This window comes from Rhinopithecus roxellana, chromosome 4 (genome assembly GCF_007565055.1).
Source record: "Rhinopithecus roxellana isolate Shanxi Qingling chromosome 4, ASM756505v1, whole genome shotgun sequence".
NCBI lineage: Eukaryota > Metazoa > Chordata > Mammalia > Primates > Cercopithecidae > Rhinopithecus > Rhinopithecus roxellana.
This window is the reverse complement of record NC_044552.1, coordinates 97,755,686-97,776,867: the sequence shown is the minus strand read 5'-3', so window position 1 is coordinate 97,776,867 and position 21,182 is coordinate 97,755,686. Positions and strand designations below refer to the sequence as shown.

Here is a 21,182-nt window from a genome sequence, read left to right as displayed (position 1 = left end):
GGTTATAGTGAGCTGAGATCACGCCACTGCACTCCAGCCGGGGCTACAGAGGGAGACACTGTCTCAAAAAAAAAGTTTTTAAAAAAGTATTCCTCTATGTAAATATTCTTTACAAGTAGAGAATAACTACTAGTTTTACATACTCTTCTTACTTATTAACTAGCCCATTAATCAATCATCAGCACTTTTCAAATCAGAAGATTCCAAAACACTTTGTATCCTATCACGAACAGTAACACATTTTCCCATGCATTAAAGGAAAACAACAAAATCTGAGCCTTGGGTTATATAAATTCTTTCTCTCAAAATGCCAATGTTTTCTGACAAATCAGCTTTCTGTAAGGTTAGTAAGGCTAGTCTGTAAGGTACTAGCCAGACCACCTGTGGTGACACTGCAGAAAAATGGCCCACAAAGCTACCATCAACCATCTGCCTAAACTCCCAAAGAGGCTATGCCCATATCCTGACTCCCCCATGTGGCTACCTGAAGCAAAGAGTAAGAAAACCTTAGCAACCACTCCTTATTAGCATGGAGGCCTGCAAGAATAAGATCACTTACAAAAGCTGTTAGAACTGGAGGGAAACAGGCTCTCTGGAATACCTAGTCAAATGTATGTATCAATCACAATGTGAGGCAAGATTTGTTTTAATAAAAAGTTTGACATTTAACATAACTATATATTGAGAGCATCTGACTGAAAACACACCATCATTGGCTAAATGCTGTAGCCAGTCATACTCCTTCTCAGTCGGCTCAGCCAGTCTGTATCTTTCAGCCCATCTGAACAGATCACGAAGGGTGATGAAGCCCTGCTTTCCAGCAAACACTGAAGAACTTCTGCGATAGGACTGTTGAAGTATCAAAACAAATGAAAAGTGGCATTAGCTGCAATGCTTGGTAAGTCTGTAGTACAATGTATATAAAATTTGCAACAAATTTATGCTCTCATTAAAATGATTTCATTTCACTGAATGAGATTAATTTTTAATGCAAATAACTTGTAATATTCTGAAGAAAAATGTTCAAATTCATTTTAAATTAATAATATAAAATGGAATTCCACATTTCTTATGCCACATAGAAAAAAAGATGATTAATAGTAATGCAAATGGGCCAGGAGCGGTGGCTCACACCTGTAATCCCAGCACTTTGGGAGGCCAAGCCGGGCAGATCATGAGGTCAGGAGATCAAGACCATCCTGGCCACTATGGTGAAATCCCCTCTCTACTAAAAATACAAAAAATTAACCAAGCGTGGTGGTACACGCCTGTAGTCCCAGCTACTCAGGAGGCTGAGGCAGGGGAATGGCTTGAACCCGAGAGGCAGAGGTTGCAGTGAGCCGAGATCACACCACTGCACTCCAGTCTGGCGACAAAGCAAGGCTCCATCTCAAAAAACAACCAAACAAAAAGTAATGCAAATGGTGGCAAAGATGCAGGAAGATTAGTGAAACAACGTGGAACCATAATGATAGGAGTCTTCATTATGCTTAGCTTTCTAAAGAAGTTTGACAATGTATACTTTCTGGTAAAGAATAATTTTGGCTGGGCACAAAGGCTCATGCCTATAATCCCAGCACTCTGAGAGGCCAAGGCGGGCAGATCACGAGGTCAGGAGATCGAAACCATCCTGGCTAACACGGTGAAACCCTGTCTCTACTAAAAATACAAAAAAGTAGCTGGGCGTGGTGGCGGGCGCCTGTAGTCCCAGCGACGTGGGAGGCTAAGGCAGGAGAATGGCGTGAACTCGGGAGGTGGAGCTTGCAGTGAGCTGAGATCGCACCACTGCACTCCAGCCTGGGTGACAGAGTGAGACTCCGTCTCAAAAAAAATAATAATAATTTAACCCCATAAGATAAATGGAATTTGTAAAGATCAGTTGTAGCTTTGCAGTTGACTAGGGCGAGCCATAAAGAATTGATCTCTTGGGAGGCTGAGACGGGCGGATCACGAGGTCAGGAGATAGAGACCATCCTGGCTAACACGGTGAAACCCCGTCTCTACTAAAAAAAATACAAAAAAATTAGCCGGGCGAGGTGGTGGGCGCCTGTAGTCCCAGCTACTCGGGAGGCTGAGGCAGGAGAATGGCGTGAACCCAGGAGGCGGAGCTTGCAGTGAGCTGAGATCCAGCCACAGCACTCCAGCCTGGGCGGCAGAGGGAGACCCCGTCTCAAAAAAAAAAAAAAAAAAAAAAAAAAAAAAAAAAAAAAAAAAAAAAAAAAAAAGAATTGATCTCTTTAATTATGTCCATTCAAGGACTATATCCCTTTAAAAACCAAAACTGCAGTTTTCCCTAAGCCAAATTCCATTCTAAACAAAATGCTTCAATATTATGAACAAATACAAAATTATCATCATATGTAAATATCAGAAAAATTTTATGTAAATATCAGAAAAAGTTGATTGATAAAAGAAAACTAAAAATATATATTAGTGGGAAGCATTTAAAAGACCTCTACTTGAAGGCCAAGAACTGTGGTTCACACCTGTAATCCCAAAACTTTGGAAGACCAAGGTGGGTGGTTCCCTTGAGCCCAGGAGTTCGAGACCAGCCTGGGCAACATGGCGAAACCTTGTCTCTACAAAAAAAAAAAAAAAAAAAGTAGCCTGGCATGGCAATGTACATCTGTGGTCCCAGCTACTAAGGAGTGAGTAGTCAGAGATGGGAGGATCACCTGAGCCCAGGAGGTCGAGGCTGCAACGAGCTATGATTGTGCTACTACACTCCAGCCAGGACAGTTGTGTCTTACAAAAAAAAAATCTCTACTTGGAAAAATACATCAACAGACAGATTCTTTTTTCTAACAAAAGAAGCCATGAAATTTTGATCACCAACTATAATCAACACATTCCATTTGAAACTAAGTACCTGAAGATCCAACATGACTTTAACCAACTTGCTGCAGTAAGAGGGTGGCAAACTACACCGCTTGTGCAAGATTGTTTCCAGCTCAGAGCTAGGTAACTCATCAAAGTGCAATTCCACAAACCGATTCCTGAAGGCTCTAGAAAGGACCTAAACAAAGCACAGAAAGAATACGGTAAAAGGTGCCTTTTAATTTCCAATATGGAGGCTCTGACATTCACCATAAAATATTAAAGGAGAGGTAAAAACATTTCATTCTTACTACGAAAAATCTACAATCTGATGTGGTAACAAATTAAAGGGAGGAGATAAATGCTACACACCTTTCTGCCTCCATAAAGTCCTGGGGGATTTTGGGTGGCAAAAAGCATAAACCGAGGGTGTGCTTTAACAACTTCCTGTGTTTCTGTTACGAGCAATTCACGGTTATCATCCAACAGCCTATTCAGTGCCTCTAACACATCAGTAGGGGCCAAATTTAATTCATCTAAAATAATCCAATAGCCTTTTCTCATAGCATCAATAAGAACACCTAGGAAGAAACAAACAGTGTATGTCCAAAGTTTTAAAATGTGTTATGTACAAATCAACAAATCCTAGGTTATCATTAAATTTCTGTTTTTTTTTTTTGAGACGGAGTCTTGCTCTGCCGCCCAGGCTGGAGTGCAGTGGCCAGATCTCAGCTCACTGCAAGCTCCGCCTCCCGGGTTCACGCCATTCTCCTGCCTCAGCCTCCGGAGTAGCTGGGACTACAGGCGCCCGCCACCTCGCCCGGCTAGTTTTTTTGTATTTTTTTAGTAGAGATGGGGTTTCACCGTATTAGCCAGGATGGTCTCAATCTCCTGACCTCGTGATCCGCCCTCCTCGGCCTCCCAAAGTGCTGGGATTACAGGCTTGAGCCACCGCGCCCGGCCTATCATTAAATTTCAAAGCAAATTACTTTCTGTAGCTAGTCTTGCCTCAAAACAAATTATGACACTGCAGATCAAGGAGGAACAATTTTCAATTAAAATAGTCCCTTTTTTCCCCACAGAAAAGAATCCAAGGCTGAAAATACCTCATGTTTCTTGTATAATCTTTCCCCTGCAGTCTAATTTCATTTAAGTCACCACATTCTGTTGTCTATTCCCACCTGCTTTGGCTAACACTAACCCCATTATCTGAGTCCCTAGAAAATAAAGCAGCAGTTCAACTCCCCTCTTGAAAATTTGGCCCTAGTCCTGTATACAGCCAGCAAGGTTAGTAGAACCTAAAGAAAGCCAGCAACTTATGCATCACCCCTTAACTATCTCAGCTCAGGCATCAAGAAAAGCTGGTTGTTACAGCAAAGGTCCATGTGCCTCTCAACTGGAAAGGATGAAGAATATTACTTAAGGAAATGTATGTGAAAGAATAAACACCTATGTTCATGGAATGGAATCTTAACCCTACCTTCTTTAAAGACAAGCTTCCCTGAGGAGTCAGATGTGTAACAACCAATGTACTCCTGGATATCCGTGTGTTCGTGATTGTTAATACGCACACAGTGGTTGCCAGTAGCTGCAGCCAGCCACTGGATCAGGCTTGTTTTACCAACTGATGTCTCTCCCTGAATCAGCACTGGATAGGTTCTGTAAAAGATTAGCCAATTAAGCAACTTAAAACAACAAAAACTTACAAAGCTGAGAAACCAGAACTGAGTATTGGTTTGTTTTGTCTGACACAGGGTTTCACTCTGTTACCCAGGCTGGAGTGTGGTGGCACAATCATAGCTCACTGTAGCCTCGACCTCCCAGGCTCAAGTGATCCTCCCACCTCAGCCTCTTGAGTAGCTGGGACTACAGACATGCACCACCAAGACCAGCTAAACCTTGTATTTTTTGCAGAGACAGAGTTTTGCCATGTTGCCCAGGCTGGTCTCAAAACCCTGGGCTCAAGTGATCCAACCGCCTTGGCCTCCCACAGTGCTGGGATTACAGGCATGAGCCACTGCACTTGGCCAAGTACTGTTTTTTGTTTGTTTGTTTTTTAAAGAATGACAACATCATTTAACAGCATCATTAAAAGAGCATTTTTTTTCTTTTTTTTTTTCCTTTTTACATTTCTGGAAATTGCAAGAAGCAAAGAACATTTTTATTCCTATACTCTGAGAAGTTTCTTTGTAAAAATTATTCCTCAAAAAATACTAAGGAAAGCAATTTCAACTATGCTGGCAACATTTCTAAGAAACTGTAAGTAGAACTTTTACTCATTTACTGAATAGTTTGCGGTATTTATCAGTAAAATAACAAAAGACAACTTTAAAGATAGATAAAATCATCTGCATCCATAGTGCTCCCTCCAAAGCTGCACAACTAGAAACAACGTTTTCTACCAGGAAAAAGTTATAGTACTGACTTTTGTAAGTAACTGTTCAGTTGGCCAATGAATAAGAATAAAGCTCTTTGAAAGTTAAGGAAGTTAGACCAAAATGTAATCAATGCCTATGCCTGTATCAAGTTCAGGACAGCGAGAAAAAATCCCACACACCCTGCAGAAACAACTCGGACTATATCTCTCAGGTTCAGCTTCACAGAAGATGTCAGAATGTACGTCTCATCTATTGTAGGCTCCTTGTCTCCCACCACAATCCAGTAACCTTCAACCTGGATAAGCCGACCTCCTTTTGGCTCTGGAATAGGCTGAAAGACACAGAAGTTCAAGGAATAACCCACAGTTGCGCATTCTTTCAGAGAAGAGCATAAAGCAGGAAAAGAGCTACTTGTTGAACAAGCTGTCTTGTTCTGCATACTTTCAACATTAAAACTCGGTGAAATACGAACATAAAATTATGAGGAATGACAACAAAATGGTGTTATATATTGGTTTTAAAAATGAAGTAGAGTAGGTGGGTTTGGAAAAAAAACTGAATCAAAACAAATTCCCAGGAGGTTTATGTATCAGTTTTCTTCTCTCACATATCAAAATGCCCACTCCAAATACTTTTAACAAAAACATGAATTTCATATAAACCATGTTCCCCTAAAAAGGGCCAGTGTTGTTGTAAGGAAGGAGGTTTTGCAGTATCACACTCTGGATTGCCTGGAATACATTAAAAATAAAACTGACTTTTCAGAGCAACTAGCCCATTAAGGATAATATTGTGGATAATGACATAACTTGCTGAGATATGGTTTAAGTTACTAGGTTCGATTATACAAAATCCCATTTTTATAAGTAAAAGAATCGCTAAATGGTGGTCAAATCTGTAACTATGGAAAAGTACTCTTCTAGAGCATTTGGTCCCCAGATTTCAAGCTACACGTCTAGGCCCTGCTTTTAAGGCCTCCTCAGTTGAGTTGAGAAGCAACAGGGGGAGGAGAGGAAGGATCTTTTTAAGTTTCTATCACACCCTGAGGCACACACACAAAAAAAGACCAACTGGAAGAGACTGGTATTTGATTACAACAATGGTATAAGCAAACCTGAGTTTTTTCTCAATGTTTTTACAATTTACCAAAAGTATTTACGCATGTGTTACTTGTATCATTTTTTAAAAGGCTGAGTCCAAAGAAACCCCAAGTCCCAAGGGCTCTCTCTTCCTAATGAATAAGCAATCAACATGTAAACAAGCCAATTTACACGTTGATTGTGAGTCAGTTTCTCTCAGCCTCTTTCAGTCCCATGCTATTCTGTAATTTCCTGTCAAACCCAAAATGGCTATTGCTTATAATAGTGCCCACACTAATGCCCCCTCAAAAAAGGCCCAACCATTAATCAGAAGGTATAGAACATACCTAACTGTGTAGTTAAACTATGCAGATAGTGAAACTATGGTGTACCCATCCAGTGAAATGCTATGTGGCCCTTAGAAGGCATGTCACAATGAATTCTGGTACAAAAACAAAAATATACCCAAGATTCAGTTAGTTTAAAAAGGAAAGTTACAGAATATTCTTATGGGCCGAGCACGGTGACTCACGCCTATAATCCCAGCATTTTGAGAGGCCGAGGCAGACGGATCACGAGGTCAGGAGTTTGAGATCAGCCTGGCCAACAAGGTGAAACCCAGTCTCAACTAAAATTACAAATATGAGCTGGGCATAGCGGCATGTGCTTGTAATCCCATCTACTCGGGAGGCTGAGACAGGAGAATCACTTCAGCCAGGGAGGGGGAGAATGCCGTGAGCCGAGATTACACCACTGCACTCCAGCCTGGGCGACACAGCAAGACTCTATCCCCAAGAAAAAGAATATTCTTATGAGACAGTCCCACTTACATTAAATGCATATTACAATTTACCTCAATAAATCAACACATACATACCAAAATTCGGATATGTAAGAAAATAAAATACATACATTATACACTTTATCTGGAAACATTATCCACAGTATTTAAATATCCAAAGAGCACGCTTATTGGAAACTTGCACCATCTAAACGTACGTTTCTGTAATGTTTAAACTTTTTGCAACAGATTACCTTTATAATTAAAAAGTTACGTGAAAAAAAACAACAAAAAACCAAACAGCTGAAAATTTGGTAATTCAGCCTCTCAAGTATAACAAGTCAAAAATAACAAAAGAACATACCTGCTTCAGCAGACTCTTGACATTGCCAGAGACGACGTGTTGACAGATGAGCTTCTGAACTATTGGGTGTGATGCCCTGTCAAGCTGTGTTAAGAAACCCAAACAAAAACCCTAGAAAGAAAACACACATATGCATAATGCTAAGTAACCTTCTGCAATACAACCAAACTTACTTCCAGAACAAAATTTAACCTCTTGGGTGATGCTGCTTCCCAACTTTTAAATATAGTAAGGTGGTAGATAAAGGGAAGGGTAGGCCAGGCACGATGGTTCACCCCTGTAATCTCAGCACTTTGGGAGGCCAAGGCAGGAGGACAGCTTGAGCCCAGGAGTTTGAGACCAGAGTGGGAACACAGTGACACCCTATCTTTATGTATAATTAAAAATAAAAATTTTAAAATAAAAAGTTAAATATTTAATATAAAAAGACAGGGTAGATCTGGTATGAGGTATTCTGGGCTGATCTGACTAACTGGAAAGCACAGGCAATCTGGCATATGCATCCCTATTCCTTCCTTCTTATGAACCCATCCAGCAAGCTCATATCCTGTCAAAGAGACTTCAGAAAGACCTCATAGAGTGAGCGCTGAATGTTGCCACATGGATTGGAGGCTGCAAATCGCAGGGCCCGGCACAGAGTTCGAAGGCTGTAGTGAGGTCTGTGGCCAGTGCCATCCACCAATTTGGTCCCCGATTCTTTCCGCAAAGCTGTGTAGAAGCTACAAATAGAATAAAGGTCAGGCAATTTTATTTACTAATAGGTATCCATTATTATCAATTCTCTACAGAAAACCCAAAGGACATTTTTTAGATCAGAAATGGTCATGCTTGCATACAACTTCCTAGGGCATGCATCAAAATATCTTAGTCTCTTTTAAATCTACTTTTCATGTACTCAGAGCTATCTTTCAAAATAAAAAAAAAATGAACACCTATTTCCTTTGGGAAACTGGAAAGTACAATGTGCAATTCCTCTAGCAAAAAGGTACTGATAAAGAGAGGTGAGAAGCTTCTGTGTTCCACAGTCTGTTCAAGCTTAAGAGGCAAACAAAGTTCCTGTGCAATCTAAATCTAAAATGGGGATGAATAAAGATGGCAAACAATGCATGGTGTTTTGAAAGGCTACAAATATGGCTATAATCAGTACTGACAAAACATTAAAAAGCAGGAGGATACGATGACCACTACTATTGTCACTACCACACTTTAGAAATCCAAATGATGACAGGATGTGAAAAGTTTCAGACTGAAACATGAATATCTTGCACTTTGTGAAATTCATGATCAATTAGCACCACAAGATCAAATGTAACCAAGTGTGCATGCATCACAGATGAAATCCAAGTTCCTGCCCAAATGGGCTTTGTCTTACCTCTTTGCTATCTAAAAAAATATTTTTTCTTTTGTAGAAAGAATCTACATTTTGGAACTGGGTTTTTAATATATGGAATATATACTACTTGTGCTATCAGTATTTTATAAGTACCTCATTTTATCTTTTTATCTACCTCTTTAGATAAAATGAGGCACTTATACAAGTTTACCTTTAGCATCTGGAATCTTAACTATACATATTTACACTTTTGTCCAAATATTCTTGGCTAACAAAAAGTATTCCAATTTAGGGTGTGGTGTGGTAAACCATTCTGAAGCATTCTAAACACACGCCTCATTGACTAAAATATTTAATATAGGATTTCAAGACCAGGTGATGTAGCTCATCCCTGTAATTCCAGCACTTTGGGAGACTAAGGCTGGCAGATCTCTTGAGGCCAGGGGTTCAAGACCAGCCTGCACAACAAAGCAAAGCTCCTGTATCCAAAAAAAAAAATAGAGCTCCAAGTCTTCATTTTCTTACATCCTACTCAGTTTTATATGTAATTTTTTTCACTTATCACAATCTAAAATTAAAGTACATGACTTCTCTAGAATTAAAGCTCAATGAGAAGAACCAGGATTTTGTCTGCCTTACTCATAGCTATATCCCTAGCACCAGGGCACTCAATAAGTATTAAGGAGAGAAAAATACACAAATGTATAGTAAAACATTAATATCACCCTATTTCAATCCTTTTACATGTTGTATTTCTTTCTGGAGAACACACAGTTAAGTCTGTGGCCCAGAATGACACAATGAGTTTCTCATAGAACCAATACTAGAATTGAGGTTATCTGACACAAAAGATTGCACATTGTCCATATGGCATACAAAAAACAGGAATAAGTCTCAAATTAAAGCACCAAGCCACACAACGACTCTATTATTTATTAGGCTAAGCTTCCATTAATTCCAAACCTGACACAATTATATTAACCCTTTTCTCCTTATATCCCACGTAGCTACTATAAATATTGCAAATAGAAAAGTAACCTTCCTCAAGACAGGTCAAAACGCAAGCCATGTACATCTCCAAGAATTCAAACTCTCAGCTATGAATATACAAGTAATCAGGAGAGCATTATCTGATAGTTTATATCTTCTCATAAGTAGTGATTCATAGCTTTCTATGTAATTTCCTCAGAAAAACCTGAAGGAGTTCATACCAGGTTCCAACTTTACCAGAGAATCTAAATAATAATCCTGCTACCAGTTTTCTCAAGTTAGAAGTAAAAAAGAATACATATTTGTGTGTGTGCACGAGTAGCACATTTTCATGTTCAGAGAAACAGTTTATAAAGACATACCAAAGGGAACCTACTTTATGATTCCTTGCACTGTATTCTTGTTCACACTCAATCCTTTCAGATAATCTACAATAAGAACCTGTAAGTCTTCTTTGCTTTCCAATTCTTCTACATAAAGTTCTGTGAACCTGTAAAACAATACATAATAAACACATTTTAGGAAGTTAATACAATTACGCTGACAACAGAAAAACATGAAACAGAAGAAGCTATGTCAGCTTATTTTAACTGCTTATAGTATAAAATGTCTTTCAACCTGAGATAGAAACTGATCATAATTAAAGGACAATGTAACCATTACCAAAAATATACCATTATTGCTTCTTCTATGCAATAAGTCTTCTATGTATAGTCCTTACAAGAAGAAAAAGACACAAAAATAAGAATTAATTATCTCATTTTCAGGTGTTTATCATAACCAAATTTGTTTAAAAACTAAGTGCAATAAAAAGCCCCTCAATATCAAAAACAAAATGGTTGAAGAGAAAACAACTACTTTAATGTAGTTTCTAAAGCTTCCCTAAGAAGCTTTTATTACTTTATAATGAAAAGACAGGATCTAATAAAGTTACTATTTTAAAACTCAAAATGAAGTAAACAGTTACCAATAATAAATCTGGTCATTTATTTTTTCCCAAATGTTACATACATAAAACACCAACAACTAAGTACTTTGTTCATGTCAGTGCTTATTGGTGAAAAATAAAAGAAACTTAAAAGGCCTTTTCAAATTATTAGCCTCATCCAAAGAGGACTGTGTTCCTAAAATGTATGTATACTGGTATATGTTTTCCTGTTATATTGTGTTATAAAATTTTTCTAATCGCCAAAAGATTATCTGAGGAAGGAAAGATTTTTATTTTCAACAATATCCACTGTCATACTAACACAAAGGGAAAAATTCTCCAGTGTTCTGAAGATTCCCATATGCCTACCACCTACAGAAAGTAGAGGAATATGACAAATAAGGTAATAAAGATTCCTCTATCAGAGGCAATTTCAAGCATTGCTCTAAAGTTTGGTTACATTAATATTACCAATCTATAAATAAAGAGAATCTTAAAAGGAAGTCTTGGTAATCCCAGCACTGTGGGAAGTCGAGACAGGCAAATCGCTTGAGCCCAGTTAGAAACCAGCCTAGGCAACATGGCGAAATCCCATCTCTGCTAAAAATACAAAAAATTGAGGCCGGGCGCAGTGGCTCACACCTGTAATCCCAGCACTTTGGGAGGCTGAGGTGGGCGGATCACAAGGTCAGGAGTTCGAGACCAGCCTGGCCAACAGAGTGAAACCCCGTGTCTACTTAAAAAAAAAAAAAAAAAGAGAAATTAGCCAGGCATGGTGGCGCATGCCTGTAGTCCCAGCTACTCGGGAGGCTGAAGCAGGAGAATCACTTGAACCCAGGAGGTGGAGGTTGTGGTGAGCCAAAATCACATCACTGCACTCCAGCCTGGGCAACAGAGCAAGACTCTGTCTCAAAAAAAAAAGAAAAAAAAAAAAAATAGCTGGGGGTGGTGGCATGTGCCCATAATCCTGGCTATTCAGGAGTCTGAGGTGGGAGGTGGGAGGACCGCTTGAACTGGGGACTTGCAGTGAGCCAAGATCACACCACTGCACTCCAACCTTTGCAACAGAGCAAGAACCTGTTGCAAAAAAAGAAAGTCTCCAAGAACCAACCCCTCACCTGTTTCTTATTCCTGGTGGGAGATTTCTTTTGCCTACATCAGTTGCTGGATTCATGCAGGCAAATAAACGGAAGTCAGGATGCCGAACCAGTGGCTCTGTTAAGAGAAAATTATAAATTTTCAACAAAGGTATGATTATCGAATTCCACAGAACCCCCCAGAGCCAGCCAGCCTGATGCTGGCTACTCACACCATCCTTGTCTTTTCTGAAACTCCCCTGAAATAACTTTCCAGACCTATGTATTCAATCTAATCTTATACTGCAGTCTTTTGTGGTATGTTTATTCACTGTTACTTATCTTTTACCAACCATTCACCTGTTATTTTATAAGTGTGTCTATTATCCACAACTCAAACACTTTGTCAAATTATACTATTCTTCTTTGTATTCCCCATACCACCCAACAACAGCTCAATGTACTTTGCAGAAAATTAATATCTAAAGAATGAACAAATTCCATTGGGAGGCCCACGTCATCCTTCTAACCAAAAAAAAAAAAAAAAATCTCACTCTAAAGTGGCTGTAGGGCTGGACACCAAGTCAAATCCCAAGGGACTCAAGTGCTACTACCTGTGTCTCCTCGATCCAGCAACACTAGGGATCCAGAGGATCCTTCAAGCAAACCACTCAGACATTCTAGTATTTCTGGAGCAGCCAAGTTAATCTCATCCAACAAGATCCACTCTCCTTTCTTTACAGCCTGAGCTAATGTACCCTAGAAAAAGATAAAATAAAATGTTAAGAATGTGTCAAATAAAGGCACATTTGCCAAGAATAGTTATGCAAGCAGGGTTAGAAATAGAGGCATAGGCCCATCAAGGTATAGGCCCATCAAGTAGGAAAGATTTCCTATACCTTAACTGCCCACTGGCTGACAGCAGATAGGTAGAGTTAAGGCCAAGTTAATTTTTTAAATGTCCAAAAGGGTCAAGGGAATATCTTTGAGCCTAACAGAGAGATGCAATAAACTAAATCCTCTCATTATGTGGATGGTCAGATAAATAGCTTACATTGTAGTCAGGTGTTCAAAGGCACCCAAGTGGCTATTAAAACTCAAAATAAATACAGGGTCAGGCTATACCAAGATTAGACAAATATCTAAATCCCAGAGTGTTTAGTGATTGTCATACACAGCCTTTCACACCTGCTGAAAATCAAAATGCATCATCCTTTGACTTTAGTACACTGGTGTTATCTCTTCAAATTCTATTTCCTAGAGTGATACAAACAAATCTAATAATCTACTCAGTTGACACATCAAAAACCATTTTACTATTAAGCTGCTTTATGCTTTTGTTTTCATGCTCATCCTAACAAAGAATCTACTACAAATTTCACTGAAAAACATAAAACAGAACAAATATATTAACTCCAGTATATTACTAAGTCATAAAACATAAGCCTTGTTTTGAGAACACAACAATTTAATTGGTTTTAGAAATAATCCTATTAAAAATAATTCTGGGCTGGGCATGGTGGCTCAAGTCTGTAACCCCAGCACTTTGGGAGGCTGAGGCGGGCGGGTCACTGGAGGTCAGGAGTTCAACACTAGCCTGACCAACATAGTGAAACCCCATCTCTGCTAAAAAATACAAAAATTAGCCAGGCGTGGTGGCACACACCCTTAATCCCAGCTACTCAGGAGGCTGAAGCAGGAGAAACGCTTGAACCTGGGAGGCGGAGGTTGCAGTGAGCCCAGATCATGCCATTGCACTCCAGCCTGGGTGACAAAAGCAAAACTCTGTCTCAGAAAAAAAAAAAAAAAAAGGAATAGTTCTGGGGCCAGGGTCAGTGGCTCATGCCTGTAATTCCAGCAGCTCTGGGAGGCTAAGGTGCGTGGATCACCTGAGGTCAGGAGTTCAAGACAAGACCAGCCTGGCCAACATGGCAAAACTCCATCTCTACTAAAAATACAAAAATTAGCTGGGCACGGTGGTGCACACCTGTAATCCCAGCTACTCTGGAGGCTGAGGCAGGAGAATTGCTTCAACACAGGAGGCAGAGGTTGCAGTGAGTCAAGATTGCGCCACTGCACTCCAGCCTGGGTGACAGAGTCAGACTCCGTCTCAAAAAAAAAAAGAATTCTGATGACCAAATTTTCCACACCCATAACGTATGGTTGAGTAGACCTTTTCTTTGTTACTAAAACAACATCAAGTAAGACTCCTGCTTCCTCTAGGGCTTGATCTAAGGACTGTCACAGAAATGAATTTTTTTTAAATGCCCAAGTCACAAATATTTAACCAAGTTGACCCTTCCTACAGGGTTACAGGACAGCAAACAGTAGAGATGTCCATGCCTTGGGATTAAAATTGGGGCATTGAAGTGAACGGGTCCAAATCCCTCTCACAGCCACACACTCTTTCCCTGGAAACACACATGGCAAGAGAAAGAATCCAGAGTTCACTATCTGTCATCAATTGCATCTTTAAAAATAATAATAGATCCAGCAATCTCACTTCTGGGTATTCCCCCAAAAAATCTGAAAACAATATGTCGAAGGGATGTCTGCAATCCCATGTTCATTGCACCACTATGCACAATAGTCAAGATACAGAATCAACCTATGTCTCCATCAACAGATGAATAAAAAAAATGTTGTATATCTACATATATGTAAACAATGGAATCCTATGGAAACTTATTCAGCTTGAAAAAAATAAATTTTGTCATTTGCTATGACATAAATAGAACGAGAGAATATTATGCTAAGTGAAACAAGCCAGGCACAGAAAGATAAGTATCGCATGTTCTCACTTATATGTGAAATCTAAAACAAGAGAACTCAAAGCAGCAGCCAGCAGAATGGTAGTCAGCAGAGGCTGGAGAGTTAGGGAGTACAGAGTAACGAAAGTATAAAGCCTTGGCCGGGCACAGTGGCTCACGCCTGTAATCCCAACGCTTTGGGAGGCTGAGACAGGCAGATTACGAGGTCAGATCGAGACCATCCTGGCTAACACAGTGAAACCGTCTCTACTAAAAATACAAAAACAAAAAATTAGCTGGGCATGGTGGCATGCACCTGTAGTCCCAGCTGCTCAGGAGGCTGAGGCAGGAGAATGGTGTGAACCCGGGAAGCGGAGCTTGCAGTGAGCTGAGATTGTGCCACTGCACTCCAGCCTGGGGGACAGAGTGAGACTCCATCTCAAAAAAAAAAAAAAGAAAAAAGAAAGTACAAAGCCTTAAATTAGACAGAAAAAATAAGCTTTCTTCCCTGTGAGATATATATTGCACAGCATGGTAACCATGCCATAAATAGTAAATAATAATGTATTGTACATTTCAAAATTACTAAAGCAGTACATTTCAAATGTTCTCACCACAGAAAATGGTATGTGAGGTGATGAATATATTAATGAGCTTTAGTTATTTCTTTTTTTTTTTTTTTTCTTTTTTGAGACGGAGTCTCGCTCTGTCACCCAGGCTGGAGTGCAGTGGCCGGATCTCAGCTCACCGCAAGCTCCGCCTCCCGGGTTCACGCTATTCTCCTGCCTCAGCCTCCGGAGCAGCTGGGACTACAGGCGCCCACCACCTCGCCTGGCTAGTTTTTTTGTATTTTTTAGTAGAGACGGGGTTTCACCGTGTTAGCCAGGAATGGTCTCGATCTCCTGACCTCATGATCCGCCCGTCTCGGCCTCCCAAAGTGCTGGGATTACAGGCTTGAGCCACCGCACCCAGCCGAGCTTTAGTTATTTCACACTGTATTCATAAATCATAACACCATTTTGTATCTCATAAATATATACAATTATAATTTATCAATTTGTACTTTTAAATTTTTTATTTAAATAATGGTGCTCATTAAGACCTTATAATTGCCATAATTACCATGAAGGATATTTTTCAAAATCTTCCCCCAAAATCATTATTTCATTAAGACAATACAAAAGAGTAACCTGCCTGAAACTTTGTGTTTTGCATAAAATCACCATTCCCATAAGCTGAATAACAAAAACAGAAATACCTCTACAAATGCAAACAATAAGGTATTTTCAGTCATTTTCATCTGTTGTTGGGCATGGTTGAGTCTAAGACCAAATGCTTCCCATTTCTCTTTTATGAGTAACCCTAAAAAAGAAGAAAGACAAGAATTTAGTACACATTTTGAGTTGTAATATATACAACTTTTAAACATAAACAAATACAATTAACAAAACACACAAAAAGTAAGCATCTTACACAAAACACTAAGTCTAAAAACTTATATAATGCTAACTAAATGCCAGACATGACACTAACTAGCCCAGATATATGCATATACATGTATTAACTGCCTCATTTATCCCTCACAACAACCCTCTGGACTAGTTATTTTTATTCCTGCTTTACAGATAAGGAACCACACAGAAGTAACCTAAGCCAGCAAAAGCCTCTTGGCTATGGAATCTAGCTCCTCAGAAACAAGCTTTTTCTCAGGAAATGTGCCTTACTGACCACTAAATAGTGCTTGCACATTACCAGTCATCTGTTTTTGCGGAAATCACGTAAAGAATGGGGCACAATACTTCACAATTAGTCACTTCTGCCAAAGTCCTAGAAATCTCCAATTTGTATTGCTTTACTCGTCACCAAAACTCTTAATCTGTTAACTAAAGCCCAGCCCCATGCCCTCCCCCATAGCAGCCTGGGTCACATCCTTACCAGTTTCACTCTCTTTTCCATCCTTGTTAACAGCAGATTTGTGTACATGCTGCATTAGTCTCAGGAGATCATGCCACCGTTTCTGTCTGTAACAGGTCTGAATGTGCCCCAAGAACGTAAAGTTTTGTTTCTTGGAAAATGTCTGAGCAAAGAGTTCCTCAAATGCCTCCCGCAAGGGTAGCCAAATAAGCTTATGGTCCACTGGTTTATAACTGAAACAGACACAGGTAAATGTGACTCACAAACTTCTGAAGTTAACAAAAATTAGAAAGCATGGCTCAGAAAATAGGAGTAGGTCTCAGATATCATTTAATTAAAGTTAGAAACACTACCGAAATATTTAAAATCTACATTACAGCTTTAAATTGTAATCTGTTCACCTCATCTCAAGCATTTGAAGGGCCTATAATGAAGGTAAAACCTATTATTAGATGAAAAGTGTTATGAAAAAAACTAGCCTAGCATGGCTGCTCACATTTATAACCCCAGCACTTTGGGACACTGAGGTGGTCAGATCACTTCAGCCCAGGAGTTCAAGCCCACTCTGGGCAACATGGCAAAATCCTGTCTCTACAAAAAAATACAAAAATTAGTCAGGCGCAGTAGCACACACCTGCAGTTCCAGCTACTTGGGAGGCTGAGGTGGGAGGCTTGAGCCCAGGAAGTGGAGGTTGCAGTGAGCCAAGAACACACCACTGCCACTCCAGCCTTGGCAACAGAGCCAGACCCTGTCTCAAAAAAAAAAAAGTAAAAAAAAAACCTGAAAGTCCTACTTGAATAGTAAAATTCCCATCATTTATTTTACCAACATGTCTACATAAATATGTATAGGGCATAATAATAAACCATCCATATTTCATTAAGGTTGACCAAAATCCAAGGAAAAATAAATATGTGAAATTGATTTACACATGTAAATTAAACACAGCCCACACATTATCAGTTAGGAGAAGGAAGAGTAGGAGACAGCAACGATATTACTTTCAATGGGATAAAAATTAGGGTAGGGCACGCAAAACAAACCAACCAACCAACCAAAAAAAAAAAAACCTTAGCTATTGCAATGGTTTGTGGTACTCCAAAGCTCAACTTGTACTTCTTAGTATTTTGATCTTCATTATCCCTTAGCATTAAATTCCTCTGGCTAAGGAGCTAGGAAATTAACTTAAATTTGAATATTTGGGGGAGGTAAGAGATAACTTTTTACAAGGTTGAAAAACATTGCTCTAGCTTAAACATATGATGTCTAAGAGGTACTACTCCTAGAAAATCTTAAGTATACAATTTTGTGTAGCATACCATTACAATTCAAGAAGAATGAGATAAATTTTATTTCCATGAAAAATAAATTGAGAACTGAAAAGGTACCAAAATATGTTTCACAACAAACATAATAAGGGAATTCATGGATTACTGCTGACTCACTGGCCTAGTGAGGGAGAAACAATGAGATGAGTAAAACCCAATGGCCTGATACTGAGCATCTGAATCTGAGAGTCCAGTTCCAAAGAGAAAAAGTTGAAGAGGAATGTCAAACTCACTTTCACTTACTCACAGCACTAACACATTAGTATATGCATTTCTTTAGTCCATTTATTTAACAAAAATGTATTGAGGCCAGGCACAGTGGCTCAGGCCTGTAATCCCACCACTTTGGGAGGTCAAGGCGGGAGGATTCCCTGAAGTCAGGAGGTTAAGACCAGACTGGGGAACAAAGCCAAGACCTTGTCTCCATAAAAAATGTAAAAATTAGCCAGGTGTGGGGGTTACATCTGTAGTCTCGGCTACTTGGGAGGTTAAGAAAGAAGGATCACTTGAGCACAGGAGTCCTAGGCTACAGTGAGCTATGCTAATACCACTGTACTACAGTCTGGGCAACAGAGCAAGAACTCATCCCTTTATAAAAAACTGTTTTGAGCACCTGCTATATGTGTTAGCCATTGAGTCAACAAGACCCACAAGGTCTTACTGCCGTATAGCTTACAATCAAATGAAAGTGACAATAGGCCAGGTGCGGTGGCTCACGCCTATTAACCCCAGCACTTTGGGAGACTGAATAGGCGGATTTCTTGAGCTCCAGAGTTCGAGACCAACCTGGGCAACATGGTGAAACCTTGTCTCTACAAGAAAATACAAAAATTAGCCAAGTAGGCCAGTGTGCCCCTGTAGTCCCAGCTACTTGGGAAGCTGAGATGGGAGGCTTGTTCAAGCTCAGGAGGTCAAGTAGTAGCTTAACTGCTATAAACATAATGTAGGGTAAAAGCTGAATGGGTGATGTGAGTTTTGGTAATCTGAGTATCACAGTCAGGAAAGGCTTTGTTGAGGAGGGGATATTTGAAGGATACCAAAGTCAAGGAAGGATGTGAGCTAAGCAGTTATCTGTGGGTGCAAGGAGGCCACACAAAAGGAATAGCAAGCATCTAGGTGCAAAGCAGAAGAAAGTGGTTGGAGCTCAGCAGTACAGGGGAAGGTGGGAGATGATGTCAGAGAAGTACCACTGTCAGATTATGAAGGGCTGTACAAATCAAACATTTTATTCTAAATCTCTGTATTTCATCCTAAATGGATTGAGAAGTTCAGTGGAGGAATCTGAGGAAGGCAGTGAGACCAGACTGGGTAACAAAGCAAGACCCTGTCTCCATAAAAAATTATACTTTATTGGACCGGCCGCGGTGGCTCACGCCTGTAATCTTAGCATTTTGGGCGGCAAAGGTGGGTGGATCATGAGGTCAGGAGACTGAGACCATCCTGGCTAACATGGTGAAACCCTATTTCTACTAAAAATACAAAAAAAATTAGCCAGGCGTGGTGGCGGGCGACTATAGTCCCAGCTACTCGGGAGGCTAAGGCAGGAGAATGGCGTGAACCCGGGAGCGGAGATTGCAGTGAGCTGAGATTGTGCCACTGCACTCCAGCCTGGGAGACAGACAGAGAATTCGTCTCTAAATAAATAAATAAATCTTATATTTTATCTGATTATATTTTAAAGGATTATTGTAACTCCTAAACAAAAAAGACTATAAAGAGATTATGAGTAGAAGCAAAGATAAGAGACCAACGCAGTGGACTAGACAATAAACTAGAACGACAACAGTGAAAATGGTCAGAAATGGAACAAAATATACGTGTCATTTAAATAAAATTGCTAGCCTTTTTATTTATTTTTTAACTTTTTATTGTAAAGACAAAGTCTCACTATGTTGCCCAAGCTGGTCTTGAAGACCTGGCCTCAAGCAACACTCCCACCTTTGCCTCCCAAAGTGCTGAGATTACATGCATGAGCCATTGCTCCTGGCCAAAACTGCTAGTCTTGAAAATAATAGTATAAATGGGATCCAAAGTTAACTGAAGAAGCAGAGTAATGGTTAAGAACACAGACACTCAAGACTGCTTAGGTTCAAATCCTGGATCAGCCATTTTCTTGAATAAGTGACTTATCTCCCTTTGCCTCAGTTCTCTCATGTTTAAAATATAGAGAATAACAGTCTGGTGTCTCACATGGTTTTAAGACCAGCTGAGTTAACACAAAAAAAAGGACTCAAAACAGTGCCTGGCTCATAATGACTGCCATGGAGAGTTAGCGGATAATTAATGTCTCTGTTATTATTGATCTATTGAATTTATAAAAAAGGCAGCTTAATATTTCAAAGTAGACTGAGTTTCTTAAAGAAAAGCTCATTCGGGCCAGGCGCTGTGGCTCATGCATGTCATCCCAGCACTTTGGGACGCTGAGGCAGGCGAATGATTTGAGGTCAGGAGTTTGAGACCAACCTGGTCAAAATGGCAAACCCCATCTCTACTAAAAATACAAAAATTAGCTGGGCCTGGTGGTGGGGCCCCTGTAATCCCAGGTACTCAGGAGGCTGAGGGAGATGAATCGCTTGAGCCCGGGAGGCAGAGGTTGCAGTGAACTGAGATCATGCTGCTGCACTCCAGCCTGGGCAACAGACTCCATTTCAAAAAAAAAAAAAAAAAAAAGGAAAGCTCCATTCATTTAAAGCTGAGCACAGTATTACCTAAAGCCCTTAAGTCAACACACATTTCAATACATGAAAAGATGAAAAAACATACATTTCAGAAAAGAATAAATAAAACAAAATCAATTGCAACTGCAACACAAATATTCAATGGGAACCAACCTGACACCTCAGAGAACTGAGGATATAAACTACAAACAACTCAAGAGCAAGATTTTGAAACCGTCTTCTGCAGAAAGGCACCTTGGGAGCCACTTAAATGCCAAGCAGCAGCAGGTCCAGAACACCTGCCTTCATAAAAAGTAACTGTGCTTATACCTGTTACATACACTGGAACCACATGTAAGAGTTCATGTGAGAATGGCTACACAAAATTGTAACATGTGAAAAAACAAAAAGTGTAAAAAGAACGTAAAATGTACATGCTGAGTAATTAGAATGATAAACCCTTTCTCTTCATGTCATGGACAGGGTCTAAGTTCGAATTGTATGCTCCTGCCATACCCTCTTCTGGGCAGCTTCTTTTAAAGACTGCTCTATGGGTGGGTGGCAAGGAAGATGAGGATTGGCTGCTTTACTGCTATTTCTACGATATCTTTAATTTTCCTCTATTTTTTCCTTCTTTCATTGCCAAGCTCTCCAGGGAAACCGGTCCTTCTCTCTTTCTCTCTCTCTCTCTATATCTCTCTGTTTCTCCCTCAGAAGCTATAGTAAGTGCTATGAACATGCGCTCTGTATTTTGCCCTTTAGTGCTGGACTTTCTTCTTCTGGAAT

General features: G+C 39.8%; 1 protein-coding gene across 3 annotated transcripts in view; it reads right to left on the bottom strand.

Moving 5' to 3' along the window:
- The window catches only part of MDN1 (midasin AAA ATPase 1), a 188,307-nt gene that overhangs the window by 106,350 nt on the left and 60,775 nt on the right, over positions 1-21,182 (bottom strand). For all 3 annotated transcript variants that reach the window (XM_030928052.1, XM_030928051.1, XM_030928050.1), the window contains exons 16-27: positions 16,432-16,643; positions 15,755-15,858; positions 12,361-12,505; positions 11,789-11,885; positions 10,119-10,232; positions 7,991-8,138; positions 7,420-7,530; positions 5,375-5,526; positions 4,298-4,476; positions 3,190-3,398; positions 2,870-3,016; positions 708-849 (exon numbers count right to left, since the gene is read on the bottom strand). In XM_030928052.1, the coding sequence (XP_030783912.1) occupies positions 708-849; positions 2,870-3,016; positions 3,190-3,398; positions 4,298-4,476; positions 5,375-5,526; positions 7,420-7,530; positions 7,991-8,138; positions 10,119-10,232; positions 11,789-11,885; positions 12,361-12,505; positions 15,755-15,858; positions 16,432-16,643 (1,760 nt within the window). The remainder of the gene's footprint in view (positions 1-707; positions 850-2,869; positions 3,017-3,189; positions 3,399-4,297; positions 4,477-5,374; positions 5,527-7,419; positions 7,531-7,990; positions 8,139-10,118; positions 10,233-11,788; positions 11,886-12,360; positions 12,506-15,754; positions 15,859-16,431; positions 16,644-21,182) is intronic.